Source organism: Nannobrachium achirus, assembly GCF_963921795.1.
Source record: "Nannobrachium achirus genome assembly, chromosome: 9".
In the NCBI taxonomy this organism is placed as follows: domain Eukaryota; kingdom Metazoa; phylum Chordata; class Actinopteri; order Myctophiformes; family Myctophidae; genus Nannobrachium; species Nannobrachium achirus.
In genome coordinates, this window is record NC_137818.1 from 35,387,139 (window position 1) to 35,406,707 (window position 19,569).

Sequence of the window (19,569 nt, forward strand, 5' to 3'; positions counted from 1 at the left end):
CACCCAGTGGGACGCTGCGCCAGATTTACATTTACATTATCACATTACATTGTGCATTTCAATGGTCTGTGTGTGTGTGTGTGTGTGTGTGTGTGTGTGTGTGTGTGTGTGTGTGTGTGTGTGTGTGTGTGCGCGCGTGTGCGCTCGCTCACTTGACAAAGTCACAAGTTGACACGGAACCAGATTATCAACACAGTATTATGGTGCTAAGTCTGGGAGAGTATGTTGTTACTGTTGTTTTATGGACGTTTAATTAACGTAGGCGTGCTTCGCGTGTGGCCTGGCGGGGGGGCCCGGCACGTACAAGTTTGGCACACTACTCCTCCCATAGGTATACACTCAAGCCATTTGTCAAATCGACATTGCATCGCTTTCTGGATGTGTTCTAAATCTTAAAGACTTAAAAAGCTTCCCTTCCTCTTTCTCCTCGCCCCCATTCTCTCACTCATTCCTCTCTCCAGCGGAGTTGGAAAAGCAGAAAGGAGTGATGCGTCCGGGCTTGTTAACAGGAGGAGGGACAACGGGAGGAGGGGCTAATAGTGGTACCACCTCTGATGGGGGCGCGGTCAAGGGCGAGACAATGAATGGCACCTTGGGAAGGCCAAGCCTTGATGACACCTACGCCTCTGTAGACGGACTCAAACGCACGGCACTCAGCTCCTCTTTGAGAGACCTCTCCGAGACAGGTACTCTACAAACACACACAAGCACGTGCGCACACACACACACACACACACACACACACACACACACACACACACACACACACACACACACACACACACTAACAGTCCATTTGTGCCACAGTCTCCTTGATAATGATCCTTGGATATTACTTGTATATGTTCCAACTTTTTTCCTTCTTCTAATAACTGTACAATTCAAGTGTCAAAAAGCTGTATTTCTGTGGACACCTCCAACAGCTCATAAAGAATCCTGGCTTTGACTTTGTCACCGGCCACTTGCATCCCTCACCGCCTTCCTTGGCAGTCTCACCAAAGCACTTCTCTCCTTACCCGTCTGTCTCCCTTGCCAAATGGAAACAGTGACCTTTTTAGCACTTCACAAAAACAAATCAGTGTTGTTAGGCAAGGCTTTTTTGTTGTGCCAGACGTTACATGCCAATATATCTAATCTGCGTTATTAAGTCACAATGGAGAATGAGGGGAGGAGGGAGGAATACAGCTAGTGAGGGTGAGAGAGAGCCTATTTCACCCACACCATAATTCAGGCAATGCTGGGTACCGAACACGAAGAGGAAGAGTGAAAGGGGCAGGGACGTGCTGGTCATTGGGAAAAACGGGACAACTCCCGAACGGCCGGTTCATTCCCGGCCGGTCCGGCCATTAGGAAAAAAAATAAAAATAAAATGTCGGCCTTCGTTCCATTTTGGGGGCTGGGCGGCCAACAAAGTAAATTGCCATTGTCGGGCAGAAACCTCGTATCTCCAAGTTTCAAATTTGTAATTTTTTTCGCAAAGCAAATCCCTGCTTCATCATACAAGGCCGTCGCACAAAAGTAGTGAAAACAGCCGATCTACAAGCACACGTTGTGTTCTTGTAGATCAATGAGGGCCTCTCCAACTCTTTTTCCCGGGCTGAATCAGGGGCCCAGCACGTCCCTGGAAAGGGGGAGGGTGGGAGGGGGAGAGGGATAGAGAAAGAGCCAATTTTACCACCCTATATCATGGCCAATGCTGGAAACTAAAACCAGAAGGACACGCTGATTGACGTATCACTTTGAGGCACACTGTCAACACAACAATAATCTCAGCAACGTTTTTTTTCCCGGACATCTCGTGCCTGCCTTGTGCCTCGGTACCTGACTCACCTGCTGGTCTGTATATCAAGATAAATACAGGCTGACAGACAGGCATCGTAACCAATCAGAGAGCTGTAGAATAAGAAGCTGTGACATCAAATGAAAAAGCCGGTAGTCATGGGTGATGAGAATAATCACCGTGTAATGTGCTGTTAAAATGCTGCGGTCCCTTGGTAGGCAACCCAGCCTGCGCTCCAATGAGTGCACTTTTCTAGATTTGATTTGAAAATAGATCAGAGTGTGACATGTAAAGGGGCTCAGTGCCGAAATACTGTCACGTTTTTACCTCAAGGGGGTGTCCAAGGCCAGGGCCCCCAAAAGTATTTACCCGGCCCTGATTATACGTTGTTTGAATGTTGTTAAATTATGTTTTACTTATTTTAAAGTTTTTTTTTTCTTTTTCTTTACAGTGAGTAACTGTGTCCTCTCACAAAGTAGCCAACGCAGTAGTACAAATGTAATACAGTAGCTAGTAAAGCTAACTAAAGTACTGAGGTTAATGATATAAAACTGACAAATGGTGCTTTGTCTCCCTCTAATGGTTAGCTATGGGAATTCCATATAAAAGTACTGCTAGTATGGAAGGAAGTTGATTTGGTGGGTTACCTTTAAGTTATGATAAAATAATAATGGTGATAATAATAATAATAATTATAGTGATTTGCTAGAAATCCAAAATTAAATGTAGGAATTATACAAATTAAGATTGAGAGCACATCATCTTTACAGAACACACACACACACACACACACACACACACACGCACACACACACACACACACACACACACACACACACACACACACACACACACACACACACACACACACACACACAGTCTATTTAGGTCGTGTCCATGCAGGTTATATTACTATTTCACAAGACAAAATTGTATATTTCATCAGAAATTTAATAATTAATATTGGATGTATTATATTCATTATACATGTATAATCATGCTTAATTCTAAGACATTGAGCTTAAAGAAGTAAGTTAATCAAACTGGAATGATTATTTTCACAATTTGAATGAAGATCAAATCATCTGATAATTTAGCAAAGACACAGACACACTATCTATCCCCCATGGCCTTTTAACTGTGCCTCATTCTGATTGGGTAACAGGGAAGCGAGGTCGTAGGAACAGTGTGGGCTCATTGGACAGTACCATTGAAGTAAGTCATGGCGGCAGGTTGTGACGTCACCACTGCATGGCATGGCTTTGTGTTTAGTTTGGAAAATGTAAAATCAGTCCATGTTGTGTTCAGCTAACACTGTTGCTGTGTACTTAACAACTTTCTTTACATTAGTTTCAAGTTGGATCTATTATGCATGGGGTGTGAAGATAACAGAAGCATGCATGATTGCCTGTAAACCTCGTATATCACTGTTATTGTCTGCATGTATGTTGTTTAATGTCTGCTTTATGCACCACCACTGCCCAACTAAACAGCTAACTGAGTTTTCACTTTTTCACCAATCACATACTGGTAAATTACCTCCAGCCACCAGTAAAATGCTGGTAAATTTGTGTACCAACAACATTTTGCTGCCTATTGTCCATTCATTCAATTTATTCATAGGATAAATGTAATTTGTTTGGCTAGTGAATCGCTGAAAGGGATTTGTGAATTCTTGGATCCACTAGTACCAATGGCCAGTGGATGACCAAACTAAGCTACCGTCTTATATTATATATTATCTTCTAGAATATAGTATACATTATCTGTTACAAATAGTTTATTGAAAGGATTGCCAGGATTGTTGAGAACAAACTAACTTGAGGCTGGACTGGTAACAGTCTGGTTTTCTGGCAGAAGTTGTCCATCAGACATCAATCAAAGGGCTAAGGCAAGGATCTTCAACAGGGGGTCCGGGATATTATATTAACCACTTGAACCTTAGCTTCCATATTCTGAGAACTTTAGCCAAAAATAGCAGATCTACAAGCTCACAACGCCTCGCGCTGCAAGGAGTTGGGAGCTTGTAGATCGGCTATTTTTGGCAAAGAGGTTTGGTGTAGAGGGGGAAAAGAGCAGACTGAAAAGTTACGTTTATTAAGTATTGACGGTTCAAGTGGTTTAAAAAAACACAAATTGACATGAATCCAAAATACACTGATGATCGTGCTGCCAAACAATGAAACTAGGCCTATATGGAATCTATGAACAGGTTGTGGGGGTCCCTGCTTCATCTCTCTCTCCACTAAGGGGTCCTTGGCCTGAAAACGTTGAAGACCCCTGGTCTGAGGTCCATTCACTTTACCAGAGCAAAGAAACATATTGACATCAATGCTGTTTGTCTGCTTGTCGGCTGAAGATTCATACATTTGAGCGACATGACCAGCTCCCCTCTCTTCCTCCTTGCCAGGGTTCCATTATTAGCAGCCCCAGGCCTCACCAGCAGCGCCCCCTGGCTGCTGGAGGTCATCCCTACTCCACCACCTCCACCTCTCCATTGGCAGCGTCAGTCTACCGGCCATACCGCCCTACTCAGAGCCCCGGTACGGGGGTGGGTGGTGGGCCGGGGCTCTGTCACAACCTGGGTGGGCCAGGGGGGGTCCTCCCCCCCAGCTCGCCCTCCCCCTCCACCATCCCCTCCGTCTCCCCCCTGCACCACCTCCACGGAGGAGGGGGAGGGGGGAACTTCTTTGGCAGCCGACGGGGCAAGGTGCCCGGTCCCCTGATGATGATGTCGTCCCTTCCGCCGCAGGGAGCGGGCCCGGGTGGCGGGGGCGGGGTCGGGGGGCCGCCGAGTCCACTCATGATCGTCTCTCCGCCCCACTACCCGGCCCCTGCTCCGCCCATGGCCGCGGGCGCACCCCCCCACTCGCCCTGCCCCCCCTCCCCGTCGGCGAACCATGGCGCCGGCCAGTCGGATCCCGTCTCGGCGGCGGCGCCTTCCTCCAAGCTCCAGGCACTGCACGCCCAATACTGCAACAGTGGAGGCGGAGCGGGCGTGGCCGGGGGAGGAGTCAGTGGAGGGCATCAGCCCCAGAACGCCACGCCTCCCCCGCCCTACCACCACCACCACCAGCGCTACCACCACTACGCCCCCGCCCCGCCCCACCACGCCCTCTCACACAGGGTCTCTGGCCCCAGGAGGCAGGGGCCGGGCGCCGGGCCCTCCCATACCCAGCTGATACAACAACAGCAGCAGCAGCAGCAGCAGAGGTTCCAACATGGCCGATACGGCCTGGGGACAGGCTTCACCACCCCGCCGCCTCTCTCCCCCCACTCACCCATCCCTCCCTCCACCCCCGCCCCACCTGTGTCGCACGCACACTACCACTCCCATGCCGCGGGGGCGCGGACACTGGGCGGCGGCAGCAAGCTCCCGCTGACCATCTCGCACTCTCAGCCCCACCCGGTCGCTCACGCGCCGTACGCACACTCTCACAGCCACCACCATCACCAACACCCGGCCGTGCAGCACACACACTCGCACGGGCACGTGCTCACACACTCCCCGCTCAGCCCCGTGCCCTCGTCCGCCGCCCCCCACTTTGTGTTCTCCACCCCGCCTCCTCTCCCGATGCCGTCGGCGCGTCTCGTCAGCCAGTACCCTCCTCCCCTCTCCTCCATTCCGCCGCCGCCGCCCCACTCCCCCTTGCCTCCCCCTGCGTCCCAGCCCTCTGTCCCGCTCTCCCCGCACCCGCCGGGAGCGGGGATTGGAGGTTCCAGCCAGGGGGGCGGCGCCAAATCGAAGCCTGTCAGCCGGATAAGTACGGTGGTTTGAGGAGGCAGCGCCAGAGAGCAGTGTTGCCGCGATACCCCATCGGTCACCGGGGGGCAATGGTGAGAGGGCACAGGAGGAGAGGAGGGGGAGGAATGCAAGTGTACCAACATGGTCGTGTGGTGAGGAGGAGGAGGAGAGGAAGAAGAGCGGGAGGAACGAGGAATTTGCTCAGCCTGTGTTACTTTCACATCCAGTTTCCCCGTAAGTAGAGGGACTGGTAGGTGGATGTAAGAGAGACAAGCTCTGGCTGGGTCCTGTCTAAACCCCTACATGGGTGTGCACTGTAAAATCCTGACTGTTAATTTAATTTTGGGAGTGCACAAACTCTCTCTGTTACAAGTGGATAAATTAACACTGGGGATTTTACCGTTTATTGTTAACAAGGAAACCTGCCATAACATCAGGATCTCAAACCATCCAATTAAAGAATTGAAGTCTTCTTTCCATTCCTTAAAAGTTATACTAGTCTCATGTTGTTACCTCTCAGCCTAGTGTCCTTCTAAGGATTATTCACAGGTAACTCAAAAAGAGTCCCTTGACAGGCACATTGGGATTCACTTCCTGATGCAGCAGGATCGGCCATGTTTGTAGTGCTTTATTGCTGTCCAACTTGAGATGGGTATGGCTGCAGGCCTGGAGACACCTCCCTCTGCAGATCTTTCTTGTCAGATCTTTCGTCTCAGTACGGAAGTACCTAATTACTTGACTCTACTGCCCCCTAGTGCTTCGGGGACGTGTGCAGTGGGGCAACGGTGAGATTCGATCTAGTGATCTCTGGCACGCAAGTCGGCGACGCTATCCATTCAGCCATCAATGCTGATGTTTATCGTGGGCTTGCCCAGGCCTTACGGCCTGGGCATAAATATAACGATTGCATTCACCACGGCTTCGTAACTCGCGCGCGCCGCTTGCAATGTCGTGGACACTCGAGCGGCTCCGCCTTTGTTGACCCTGTAGACTTGCCGTTAGTACTTCCGTTCTGAGTACTTCCGTACTGAGACGAAAGATCTGACAAGAAAGATCTGCTGAGGGAGGTGTCTCCAGGCCTGCAGCCATACACTCTTGTCCAACTTGGCCATACCTGTTGAAGGAAAGACTACAACAAGCGTGGATTCCTTTTTATAGAGCAGCGTACGTTAATGGTGCAAATCAGAATGGCGAGTCATTGTACTGTAAAGGGTCATAATGGTTCAGGGAACATTTGATAAGGGAAACAGTGCCTGAGAATTTTAAAGACTTTGGGGATAGCTCTCTGAGCTAATGCTATATAGACATACAGTATGTACACTATCTACGGTGTCCCTAAAGGGACATTTCAGGGTTTTAAGAAAACTAATATGATTTTTCACAAGTTGTTTGCATTAACATGGTGTGGTTTCTATGTCTTAGATAGACATGCATGACCAGTGAGATGATTGAATGTGTCAATGCATCTGTGGTCAGTGTCTTATTAATATACAGGGTCTTTTGGTCAGATTTAAAGCCCGTCCATCAAAAAAAAGGACTATATTCACAAATGATTGAAGAACTTGTATTTGCTAATTTCCTAACCCACGGCAACTCTGAATACAAGCGGTAACAAATAAACAGCCTCGAATAACATTTAACTGCCAGTATTTTAATTACATAACTCTGTGATAAAATGTCCTTATAATTGAAGGAATGGGTATTTAGCTTGTAGTGAGTAAACTACTGAGACACCATTGTGTCTAGAGGGTGCTCTTCACTGCAATAATAATTTGGAGGCTTTAAACTAAAGGATGAAAGGGTTAGTAGGGTAATCAGTGTTTCCTGTCGTAGAAAATTGCTTCATATTGATATAGGCCTATATATATATATAAATATAATTATAATCAAGTTTTATTCAGAATTTGTAAAAACAATGTGGATTATACCATAATACCCTTTATAACTCCCCTCTTATGGCTCTGTGTCTAGTAGAAGTCAAACATTAGGCCATATTTTGGCTGTTACATGGCTATGTAATCATAACTGTCTATAAGTTTGCCATGGAAGATTAAGCTACAGGGTGCCAAACAGGGTGAATTCAGTAAAATGCAGTCGTTTGAATTCTGTATTTTTATGCAGTGGTGGGAAAAAGTACGCAAAAGTATCAATACTGCAATGTAGAAATACTCGGGAGTTGGGAATTCAAAATGCACTTGAGTAAAAGTATGAAAGTGTTGTCATCAAAATGTACTTAAAGTACAAAAAGTAAAAGCTCAAAATGTTTGAAAATAGCAGATCTGCTAGCTCACGACGCGCTGTGTAGTTCAGCTATTCTCAAATAGCCGAGGTATAGGGCTCAAGTGGTTAATGTATGTTTTTTTTATATTTTAATTTATATCAGCAAAGTAACTATTAACTAAAGTTTCCAAATAAATGTTCTGGAGTAAAAGTACAATATTTGGACCCAAGATGTAGTGGAGCAGAAGTAAAAGTATTGGAAATTGGAAATACTCAAGTAAAGTACAAATACCTCAAAAGTGTACTTAAGTACAGTACTTGAGTAAATGTACTTTTACTTTTTTACCACTGTTTGTATGCCTTGTATAGGCTGTGAACCACAATACTTGCAATAAGACAAAATGACAGCAATGATGGAGTCAACATTTCTCTTTTGTGTAATATAGCTCTACAAGTCTTGTTACTTTCTGTACTTGAGGCCAAAGTTAGATTTAGGAAAATATGAATTCAATTGGGTGCAACAATTTACCCAAATATATTGTAAGAGTTTTGCTCTATGCCAATGGGATAAAAAAAACGTGATATTGCCAAACGGCTCTGAAGGCAAATACAATCTTGTTCTTTTCTTTCATTTTTCCTTCATTTACAGTAGATAGGAGAGCGTAGAGAGTCAGTAAACAGAGAACAAGAGAGGGACTCGTGACTGTCGTGAGATATGATGGGAGCCGTATTCAAACTTGCATACATGCAGAGAATGTGGTTAGTGCACCAACTGACTGTAACAAATGCCCCAACAAATGCAATCTTCTAATTCCAATATTATGAACATGAATTACAACAAATGAAAACTAAATGAAAAATGGAGGCTGTGAACTATCTTTAAAAGAAAGTTGGTTAACATAACCACGCATGGGAATATAGACAGTACTGCATGATAAACATAGATTGCTCCTTACAGAAAACCAGTCTCTGATACTGTACATATGTGCCTAAAAACACATTTGGTGCAAATAGTGGGATTGCTCTTGCCAACTTGCCAGGAAGTTGTTCCATTTAGTTCAGGAGTCAGGACTAAATGTTTTTCAGCACTTATAGAGTGATGACTGCAGTAGCCAACTCTATCTGATAATAAGACAAAACCTGTTCAGCCCACTTTCCCTGCTCTATTCACCCATGACAGAAGTGGGGAAAGGGATGGGATCAAAACATCAGCTGAAAGTGTTTGCTTCCTTCACAAAAGATATTGACTTACAGTATGGCTTTTTAACATTCATCACCTCGCAACAGAATCATTAATACGAGATCGCAAAATGAGATGCAAAAAAAAAAGGAAAAAAATGAGAAAATGTCTCTTCAAACAGTTGATTTGATACATTATGATTTAATTTTACACAGTGAGTTGCCAGGATTTGAATTATGTGTTTTGTTATAATCTCTTTCTGTCTCTCTGTTTGATCTCTGGTTGTTAAATGAATGCTAACAAACATGTTTAGTTTCCTGTGAGACTGTGATTGCTCCTGCTCTAGACTCTCTGCTACTTGTATAGTCTGCTGTGTTTTTGATGGGAGCATCAACAGGCCTTCTCTGAGGTTCAACCTGCTTGGATAAACTAAAGCATACTCATGATATTGATATTGTTGTGACAACTGCTTCTACTAATCTTATAAACTACTCTTTGGGCTGTTGTATAGTTTTTTCTTAGTTTTGTTTTTGCATTTCTTTGTTCTTAATTTGTTGTGCGCTTAAGTATGGGGTGATTATACAAATTTGGTTTATTTTGCATATTGGAAATACTGCAATTCTCTTAATTTGTAATGTGTTTTACTACAGAGAAGGTTTTCTGTGACTAACAAGTTGTTCTAATACTTTTTTGATATGGACTTTTAATCAGTCATCTCATCTACAGTATGTATGCACGAATACACATCTCTGAATCTCAGTCACAGAGTCAGTAAAGATGTTTTATTGATAAGGTTTTGTGGTCTTTGCACACAGAGGTGATTGAGGGATCTTTTTGCTTGCAGTGCCTCTCTGTTGGCACACACTTTACCCAACACACACGCAAACATGCACATACAACCACATATTTGTGTGATAAAGCAAACACACACACACACACACACACACACACACACACACACACACACACACACACAAACATTTTAATGCACACATGGTACCGTACAACACACTAACCCAAACTTACACACGCACATCTAAAAAAAGAACCCAAATCACTTCCGCAGTAAAAGGCCTCCTTTAAATCCAAAAGATAAAACCCACCTGACTTGAGACAGAGCAGAACAAAGCCACTTCTGGAAAGATGCAATGCAGCTCCCAAACGTTCCTTTCATTCCTTTTGGACGAGAGTATGTTATGTAACGCCAGTCATACTCTCAAGAATCTGGTCTGAGGGGCTCCTACGAATTCTCCTCTGAGCCATCTTAATAGGGCTGTCACAATTATTACATAATCTTCTAATCGTGATTATTTGACATAATCGTGATTATTTTTCATAATCATCATAATCGTTTCCATGTTGAAAAAAGTTCATATATATCTTTTTAAAGTAAAAGAATAGTGAAAATAGCAGATCTACAAGCTCACAACACGTCGCATCGCGACGCGTTGTGAGCTTGTAGATCGGCTATTTCCACTATCAATGTTCTTTTTTAAGTATAAAGTTGTCAAATATGTCAGTAATTTCTTTGTATATTTAGGTTATGTGTCATATCTACCATGTGCAACTTCAAAGCCTAAAAGCGTTAATCGCAATTATTTGAGTGACAATTAATCGTCATGTAAAATAATCGTGACAGCCCTACGATCTTAACCACTTAAGCCCTAATGAAAAAGAAAAAGGAATTGCATACGCGACGCACCCTTTCCCCTTGCTAACAGTGCCCCTGCCTCTTTGTGACTCAGTCTCTGACATGGAATGAAATGCATTGTATAATCCTGAGTGTTGACCTCACGGTCCATTTGGTTACATTTGTACAATCTCGGAGTCACAAATGAGTAAATTAATACTTACGATTTTACATGATTTTAATTATTTGATCCAAACCAATTGAGCACTTTGTTTTGAAATTGTTCAGTGGTCTGGCTAACACAAGCACTCCTGGGGGTAAATTCAGATTTCAAGGGAACTATATACAGTATTTGAATAGACTATATTTTTTATTGCCCTGGTCTGCGCTCCAGTATCGGTTTGCATGTGGTATTATTAAAATTATCTGCACTGAATGAAGCTGTATTATAAAAACATGAATGTACATAACCATCATTATGAATAATAATAATATGAATACTCAACTTTGGAATGGGCTGTTGTTTAAAAGCTGGCTTTACACTCTGGGAGCACAACAAATCCGTTTTTCAACCCTTTAAGACCCAGGTCTGGTGGTTTTATTGTTCACTGGACATGCAGCATTCTGGGGTCAGAAGAAGTTAAAAATGTGATTTTCTTTCCCTTGTTCGCTCCTGTGTAAATGCTGTAATGTATGTATGCACCTATAGAAGAGAAAGTGGGCTGATCTGAGTTCTGCTTGATGGAGACAAAGGAGCCCACACTTCCTGTTTATAATGTAGAGCAAAGAGAGACTGGAATAGTCTGTGTAAAATGTACCAGTACAGTGTCAAATATGTGTCAACAGAGACATTATTTTAAAAATTATGTATGGAGGACTTTTAGCCATGTATATAAAGATATATCACTTGTACTTTTTGTTTTTGAAATTGCAGAGGTGAAAAAGTTGAAATATTTATTGCCATTAACATATATAAAAAAACATGTTCATGTTGTTGGAAATTAATTGAGTATTTTTGGTTTTTATTTTCGAACCACAATCCAATGTCATTCCATCCATCCATCCATCGTAAACCGCTTACCCTGAGTCGGGTCACGGGGGCAACAGTTTCAGCAGTGGAATCCCGAGGCAGAATCCCACAGGCCAGTGTGTGTGGAGATGTAATCCCCCCATCTGGACATTGGTCTTCCAGGAGATCTCCTCCCAGTGGAGACCTAGTGGTCTACCACCTCCCAGTGGTATCTGTGCTAGATGCCAGAACCATCTAAGCTGGCTCCTGTCCAAGTGAAGGAGCAGCGGTTCTACTACTCCAAGTCTCTCGCGGAGTCGCGGGTGACTGAACTTCTCACCCTATCTCTAACAATGAACAATATGAAGAGGCTTATTATAGATATTTCCTTTAGGATTGCAATCATGTTTCATGTTACGCAGTATCTTAATTCAGGTGTATGTGTACACAAATAAATAAAATAAAAAGGTTTACTTATGAGAAGATGGAATAAAGTCGACACCAGAATATCTTAGTTTAAAGATACCCTATTATTCACCCTATATGTGAAGTGTATTATCTTGACCACTCTATAGGGATTTGAGTTCACCAACCATAGGACAAAATACATTTGGGAAACGATTGCATTGCAGTGATATAAACAAATGATTAAACTATTCACATTTAAACATCCAATAACCACACATTACAAAAGTAGGTTCCAGTCCTTTATCCAAAGCACACATCATGTCATTTTTGCCTATATTTTGGCAAATGTTCCTCCTGCCCAGAATTGGGATGCTCGGGTTAGAAAAAAGAATCAGAGCACATTGTGCATGTTTCAAACACAAGAAAACATGGTACATCAGAAAGAAACATGGCTTACTAGAGCTGTCTTGCAATAAAACAAAGGAAAGGGGGAAACTAAAATCTCAGAATCCACTCCATACCTGGAGCCTCTCTGTTTATCCAGACTTTCTGCCTCTAGTGTCGACCTCCAACTGAGGAAAAGAAAAAAAAAGAGCAATAGTTTATGTTTCTCTCTCTCTCTCTCTCTTTCTTTCTTTCTCTCTTTCTCCAATTCCCATTCAAGTCAATGTGGAAAATTAATTCACTAATACATTAATGCCCATATATGGAGTTCACTGTGTCAGTCCTTGTCCCTTTTATGCCCATATATGGAGATCCCTGATGACATCAATATTAAGCCCATATCTTGGAAATCTTGGACATACTGTGTGAGTCTCATGTGGTCTACGATGTCAGACATCTATGATGTCAGCCATATTTGGGAAAAGTTAAATTTGTAATTAACGTCATTGGAGAAAATTAATTCATGGATAAATGTATCGGTATATATGCAGTACATTAAACTATCTATTATTACATTCCTTTAAGAGCCACGCCCACACTCCACACAACGGACATGCTTGAAGCCTCCACAAAACGGACATGTTTGAAGCCTAAGCCAGCCCGATTCGCCCCCCGTCGCCATGGTGACCGCCCTGCGCCCTTCATTGGCTCGCTCACCCATCCCCCCAGGCTATGGGGCCGGCAGCAACATTCCAACACTCCCCCAGGCACATCCCCCTCCCCAGGCTATGTAACTGTGTCTTCTATAGCAAACAGTGCTAAACTCTTCAATCAATCAATCAGTCAGTCTATACAACAACGTGAGGTCTAGAATTTAGCGGACGCGAATTTCTAGTATAACATATCTCTTAGCACGCATGCGTGTCCCGATGAAGCCGGATAATTTGACATATGGCCCAAGTGCGTGCCATCAAAGATGTGGGAGTAGCGTGGCAAAAAAATGAATACATAAATAAATAAAATAAAAAGGTTTACTTAGGAGATGATGGAATAAAGTCGAGACCAGAATATAGTCTGGTTGCCCCACACTAATAAAATCTTAATGAATGCAATTATATATCTAAAACCACTATGGAATACTGTTACATCTATCTCATTTATCAATCACAAATAGTGACAATAGCAGATCTACTGTTCTGACCTTGTACAGTAGATCGGAATTTAACATTTTACTAGATTTTGTGTGTTTGTGAACATAAACCCAAACATTTTGTTGCCAGTTATTGCAGCATACACACAATGCAATTGCAGCATAAATCTTACATCTTACCAGTTTCTCTGATCAACTTGATGATTTCTTCTCTCTAGAAAACATGAGCAAAGTGTGGCTTATGTCAATACCATACAGACCTAGTGTAGAGGCTTATATCAATGCAAACAGTAGAGTCTTGTATCAATACACACACATAATAAATACACGCACGCACGCATGCACGCACACACACCTATAATAGTGCATTAGAACTTACTGTCATGCCTTGCTCTCCTGGTCGACCCTGGGATTGAAATATGAAGGAGAAAAAAAGCACACATTGAGAAGAAAAAAAGGTTTCGCATTGATTTATATATATATATATATATATATATATATATACACACACATACACACACATAATTGATTGATCGTTTGCTCTTCGGAAGAAAATGTGTTCTGATATGACTAATGTTCGATTAGTTGTGGCCCGGGCACCTATAGGCTTCAAAGTAGCAAGTCGCGGGTTCGAGTCCCTGATCCTGGAATCTGTGTATACTGCACTGTAGGTGCAGGAGGCAACAGTGGTTCTCAACCTTTTCAGGCCGTGACCCCCAAAATAATCATATTTGAACTGGGGACGCTAAGGGTTGAAGCATTACATTTTGTAGAACACGGTTCTATTGTGAAAATAGCTGATCAACATGCGAGGCGTTGTGAGCAAGTAGATCGGCTATTTTCCCAATTTCTGCCTCTAATATTTAATTAAATGTTTAATTTGTCATTTTAGAGGTTTTAAAAGGCTCACAGTGAGTGCCACGGTGCGAGATTGTCTACTATTTTTCAAAAATCATTGGGAAAAATTGGGGAAAATCTTTGACTATAATATAGTCAAAGATTTGCCAAATTTTTCAAAATTATATTATCATTTTGAAAGTGAACATTTGTAACTCAAATATTTGCTTTTGGAGTTCCTTTATTTGGAATGGGAGGAAGCCTCGCCTGAGAATGGCCAAGCTTCAGATGGCCGGTGCGGATGGTGGTTTAGATCTGCCTAATATTAGGCTTTACCAACTGGCTGCACATCTCAGGGTGCTTACTGGCTGGCGTATTCCTGACCCATCTTCAATTTGGCTTGATATTGAATCCTCTCAATCTAGATGCTCACTTTGGAACTTATTGTTTATCAAAGACTTTAAATCTGTGAAGGAACTATGTTCTAACCCCATCACACTGTGTTCAATTAGGGCCTGGAGGGCTACACGTTCTACCGAGAACCGTTCTAAACTAACATCTCCTCTTACTCCAGTAGTGGGTAATCCCGACTTTAAGCCAGGTTATGAGGATGGGGGGTTCGAGGTCTGGCGGGCACAGGGCATCAGGAAGCTCGGAGATCTATTTAAAGGTCCAATTTTGATGTCCTTCGCACAGCTGCAGCAGCGTTTTGGTTTATTGAGACCTGAACTTTTTAGGTATTTCCAAATTAGAGCTTTTATTACTAAAGACACCTCACTGTTAACCAATTGTTCGACTTCACAGGTGGAAAGTACTCTTTCTCTCCGATTGGCTAAAAACCTTATCTCTATTTTCTACCAAGTTCTGAATTCAAATTCCTCCACAAACTCCCATGCTGTCAAACAGCTATGGGAGAAAGATTTCAACATATCTATCGATAATGCTGATTGGAATGAAATGTGGACGTACGCAAAGGAGATTTCTGTCTGCAATCGGACTAAATCCATACAGTACCGCATATTACATCGTATACATATAACTTCTGTCCTTAAAAACAAAATGGATCCTAGTGTGTCCCCACTTTGCCTCAAATGCAAAACAGAAATTGGTAATTACGTTCATTGTCTCTGGTCATGTGTGAAGCTCCAGAACTACTGGTCTGATGTCGTAACAGAACTGTCAACCATTTTCGGTGTCCCCATAGAACCAGACCCCTTGTGTCTTATACTTGGTCTCCCAGATGGTCATATTGTCAATGCCAATCATAAGAGGCTATTCAATGTGTTAACGTTCGCTGCCAGGAAGAATATTCTCCTATTTTGGATCAAGGATGTTGCTCCTTCCAAAAAGTCATGGCACAATATTATAATGGAATGTATTCCTTGTGAATACATAACATGTATGTTACACTCCAAGATAGACGCCTTCTATAAAATCTGGGACCCCTACTTAAGATTTATCGGGCCCACACTGTCTGCTACTGTGCTTAAAGGGTTCCCATGTCGGCCTTGACTTCTATCTGTCGCTGTTTCACTTGTCTTGAAGTTTCTTGACTGGTGCTGAACTGTGCTCAGTGAATCTAGTTCCGATCTGGTTCGGGTGCCTGCCTTCTCCATTCTGAGGGGGTTGTGGGGGGGCTGGGGATTGTGTGCTTCGCTCATCATGTATTTATCTTATTGCCTGAGCTTGTTATGTTTATTCTTTTGTTTTTGTTGTTTCAGTTTGTTTGTCTATTTTTCCTTTTCTTGTATAGTGTTGTGTGTTGTATAGTGTGTTGTTGTCCAAATAATGTATGTTTGAAAAATTAATAAACATATTATTCCCTGATAAATAACATTTTGAGACAGGGGTCCCTGACATGAAAAGTTTGCAAGTTTGGTTCTCATACTGTATATATACTGTGTGTGTGTGTGTGTGTGTGTGTGTGTGTGTGTGTGTGTGTGTGTGTGTGTGTGTGTGTGTGTGTGTGTGTGTGTGTGTGTGTGTGTGTGTGTGTGTGTGTGTGTGTGTGTGTGTGTGTGTGTGTGTAAATCTGCCTGTAAGAGTATTTACCTTTTCACCACGTGGTCCAGGGCTGCCATTGTCACCCTGCCATCACAAATATACATAAATACCATTACGTACAAGGAGCAGTGAAACTCATAGCATTATGAAAAGACATGGAGCTACTGTATGCAGCTGTTCGATGTAAGCTACATTAAACATGAGTCTTTCCAAAAATAGAACTGCTTACCCTTTGTCCCTTTGTTCCGTAACCTCCGCTGCTGGGCCCAGTAGGTCCGGTTGGACCGGGGCGACCATCAGCACCCTAAACAACAAGAACATAGTAAGTACGGCGTCACTCTAAAACAAAGAACATGGTAATTTCTATGTCCCTTGGCCAAAAAGAAAGTCATTACCAAGTCACCATAAATAAAGAACAAAGTAATTAATAAGCTAGTTCATACGAACCGGGAAACCAGGTGGGCCAACATCACCCTTCTGACCAGGAGAACCGTCTCTACCAGGTAAACCCGGTAAACCCTGAGAACCCTGGGAAAGCCATATTCACATGTAAAGCACACAGTAAATAAGAGAAGTTCAAAGATCCTGGTGAATGTTCTCCCAAAATAGTTGGGGTGAAACCCAAGGGCAAGGGTACCCAAAAGTTAGATTGTGATCTACCAGTAGATCACAAAGGCTGTGCAGGTATCATGACATGCCCCCCAAAAATATGTAATTAAAATATCAGGAAAGATATTTATAAAAAAAAAAACTCTCTTTGTCAATTGAATTAAGGTAACTGCATGATTGACATCAGGGCCTTTCAGCTCCCTTCATGGCTTCTAAAGTAGGCAAACCCCCAATACAATGCTTTGTTTAGGAACCTGAAACCCTACTACTTCCATACAGAATGGGATGAAGACTTTCCCTCCGACTATTTCCCCTTTCAAGTGTGTTTGTCTTATATGTAATGTCAGTGCTGCTATTCTAAAGCCCCCTCGGGTAATTGATTTGGGGGGTGGGTAGATCATGTTGAGCTGGTTATTTTAAAAGTAGCTCTCAATCAAAAAAGTGTGGACACCCCTGCCCTAGGCTGATGTTGTAGTTTGTTTATCAGTACAGCAGATTAAAAACGTGACAGACTGTAAGCAACACGGCTCCAGCTAATCAAATTAGAAATGAATGTGTTGGATTTTCATTCTGTAGGTGTGCCCGGAACCAAGGGCCCAGTGTGCAAGCATGATAAACTTGACACACCTACAATTATTTGCTGCTGCTGCTGCTGCTGCTGCTGTGTTGCCTACAAGATGAGATGCAGTGTTATGCAGCCTGGCATGTGTATTGTTTTTAACCTGAAGTGGGAGACATAAATAATGATAGTATGTTCTTTACCTTCTGGCTGTACTGGGCACAGATGCCGGTCAGAGCTGTGATGAGCAGCACCAGCTTCATGGTGACATGGGACACCATTTTGTCTCACCTGTTGACAAGAACATCTATTATTAATCATTTGTTTTGGTCTACTTGATTGGTACAGTACCGTACAGATACATTATTACTAAATAATTTGTGGTTGTAAACTTTCTGTGTTTATAATGCCTTATAAACATACACATAATGCATTATAATTTCTAACTAACACAGTATGTGTTAGTTAATAATAAATCTGAATGATTCATAACATATAATGTCTTATAATGTCAAGTATCATAATTCATTCATATAAATATCATAGTTGTAATACATGCTATAATGAACTAGAATCACTGTTACACATCATACCTGTCACAATTATTACATCGTTGTGACAGACCTAATGCAATTATTTTGTCATAAATGTTATAATCGTTTTGAAAATATTATTTTCAAACATTTTCTTTATAAAGTTGTCAAATATGTCAGTCATATCTTCGTATATTTAGGTTATGTCTTATGTGTCATATATCTGCCATGTGCAACTTCAAAGCCTAAAAGCCAAACGGAAATGTAATTGTCAAGGAAAAAAAACACAATTAAATTGTTAATTATTTGAGTTAATTGTCACGTAAAATGTCATAATTGTGACAGCCATACTTACAGTCAACTTGTTGAGAGCAGAAGAAAATGGTGAAGCTGATGTTAGGAACAGAAGTCAGTTCACTGATGTTCAGCAGCAGCAGCAGCAGCACTGTTCTCAGCCCTCCTGTGGTGCAGAGAGACTGAAGCCCCCTGAGACTCTCCCTCCTTATTTATTGGAGCAGAGACCACCCCGTCGTACCCCTCGTAACCACGTTCGGCCTCCATGATGGAGAGGTCAGGAGAAAAAGATAAGATATAAGGGCCGGGGGTTACAAAGTCTTGAGAGCAGCTGATGACAAGACCTCATCAAGAGGTAGTTAAGAAACATCTTCATATCTGATTCCAGGAATCTGTCTGTCTGTCTGTCTGTCTCTACTCAAAATAACCTACGTAAATATGGGCTCCATATTCAGTACGATATATAGCGATAGATAGTCTTATACAATGAGGCATACGATGGTCACCCTGCTTGCTCAATAGACATAACTATGGGGTAACGCCCAGCAGAGCACAAACTTTCTTTACCTAGAAAACAAACAGGGGTACACCTTCACACAGGAATAAAACATAAAATCAAATAAACTCTCTAATGGTTGCTAATGGTTGGCTTGGTAATTCAATGTAATCTCTATGCAAACCAGCTTTTAAAATTTCTAAGCTGGACAAAAAGCTTGGACATTTTTAAAGCTGGTTTGCATAGAGATTACATTGAATTACCAAGCCAACCGTTAGCTTGGCTTCTCTCAGTGTGAATGCAGCATCAGACTCGAGCACAGAACAGCTACTGCTCTAAATGAGCGATGTAACCAACAACACAGTCCTAAGCAGTGTTGCCATGTCTATTTATTACAAGTGACTTGTTGTTCTTCTGTAAAATTGCTTGTGAATATTGGTTGTTGAGAGTTGAGCTTGTTTCGAAAGAGTTGTGGTTTAGTTGGTCTTGCTTTATAATGTTGCTCAATTAAACCAGTGCTGCTCATTGTGCTCAAACATCTTAATTTTCAGACCCCTCAAATTAATATAAATTGTAATTGGCCGCGTATCACCATCTGGGTGCGCAGTGGGGCCTGAAAGGGTTGAGAACCCCTGGCTTACAATGACAAGAGGGCAGGGCACACAGGGCAGGGGCAGAGGCCAACATGGTGACGGAGACTGTATCGTAACTGTTTGTGTGTGCGGTTGTTG

The 19,569-nt window shown here is 42.6% G+C and overlaps 1 protein-coding gene across 1 annotated transcript in view; it reads left to right on the top strand.

The window, feature by feature from the left end:
• The window catches only part of LOC308290799 (IQ motif and SEC7 domain-containing protein 2-like), a gene marked incomplete at both ends in the record, with an annotated part of 131,319 nt that extends 125,761 nt beyond the window's left edge, over window positions 1-5,558 (top strand). Inside the window, 3 exons of the mRNA XM_080732708.1 lie at window positions 462-686; window positions 2,946-2,995; window positions 4,191-5,558. Coding sequence (XP_080588834.1) covers window positions 462-686; window positions 2,946-2,995; window positions 4,191-5,558 — 1,643 coding nt within the window. The remainder of the gene's footprint in view (window positions 1-461; window positions 687-2,945; window positions 2,996-4,190) is intronic.
• Between the last annotated feature and the right edge of the window lie 14,011 nt (window positions 5,559-19,569).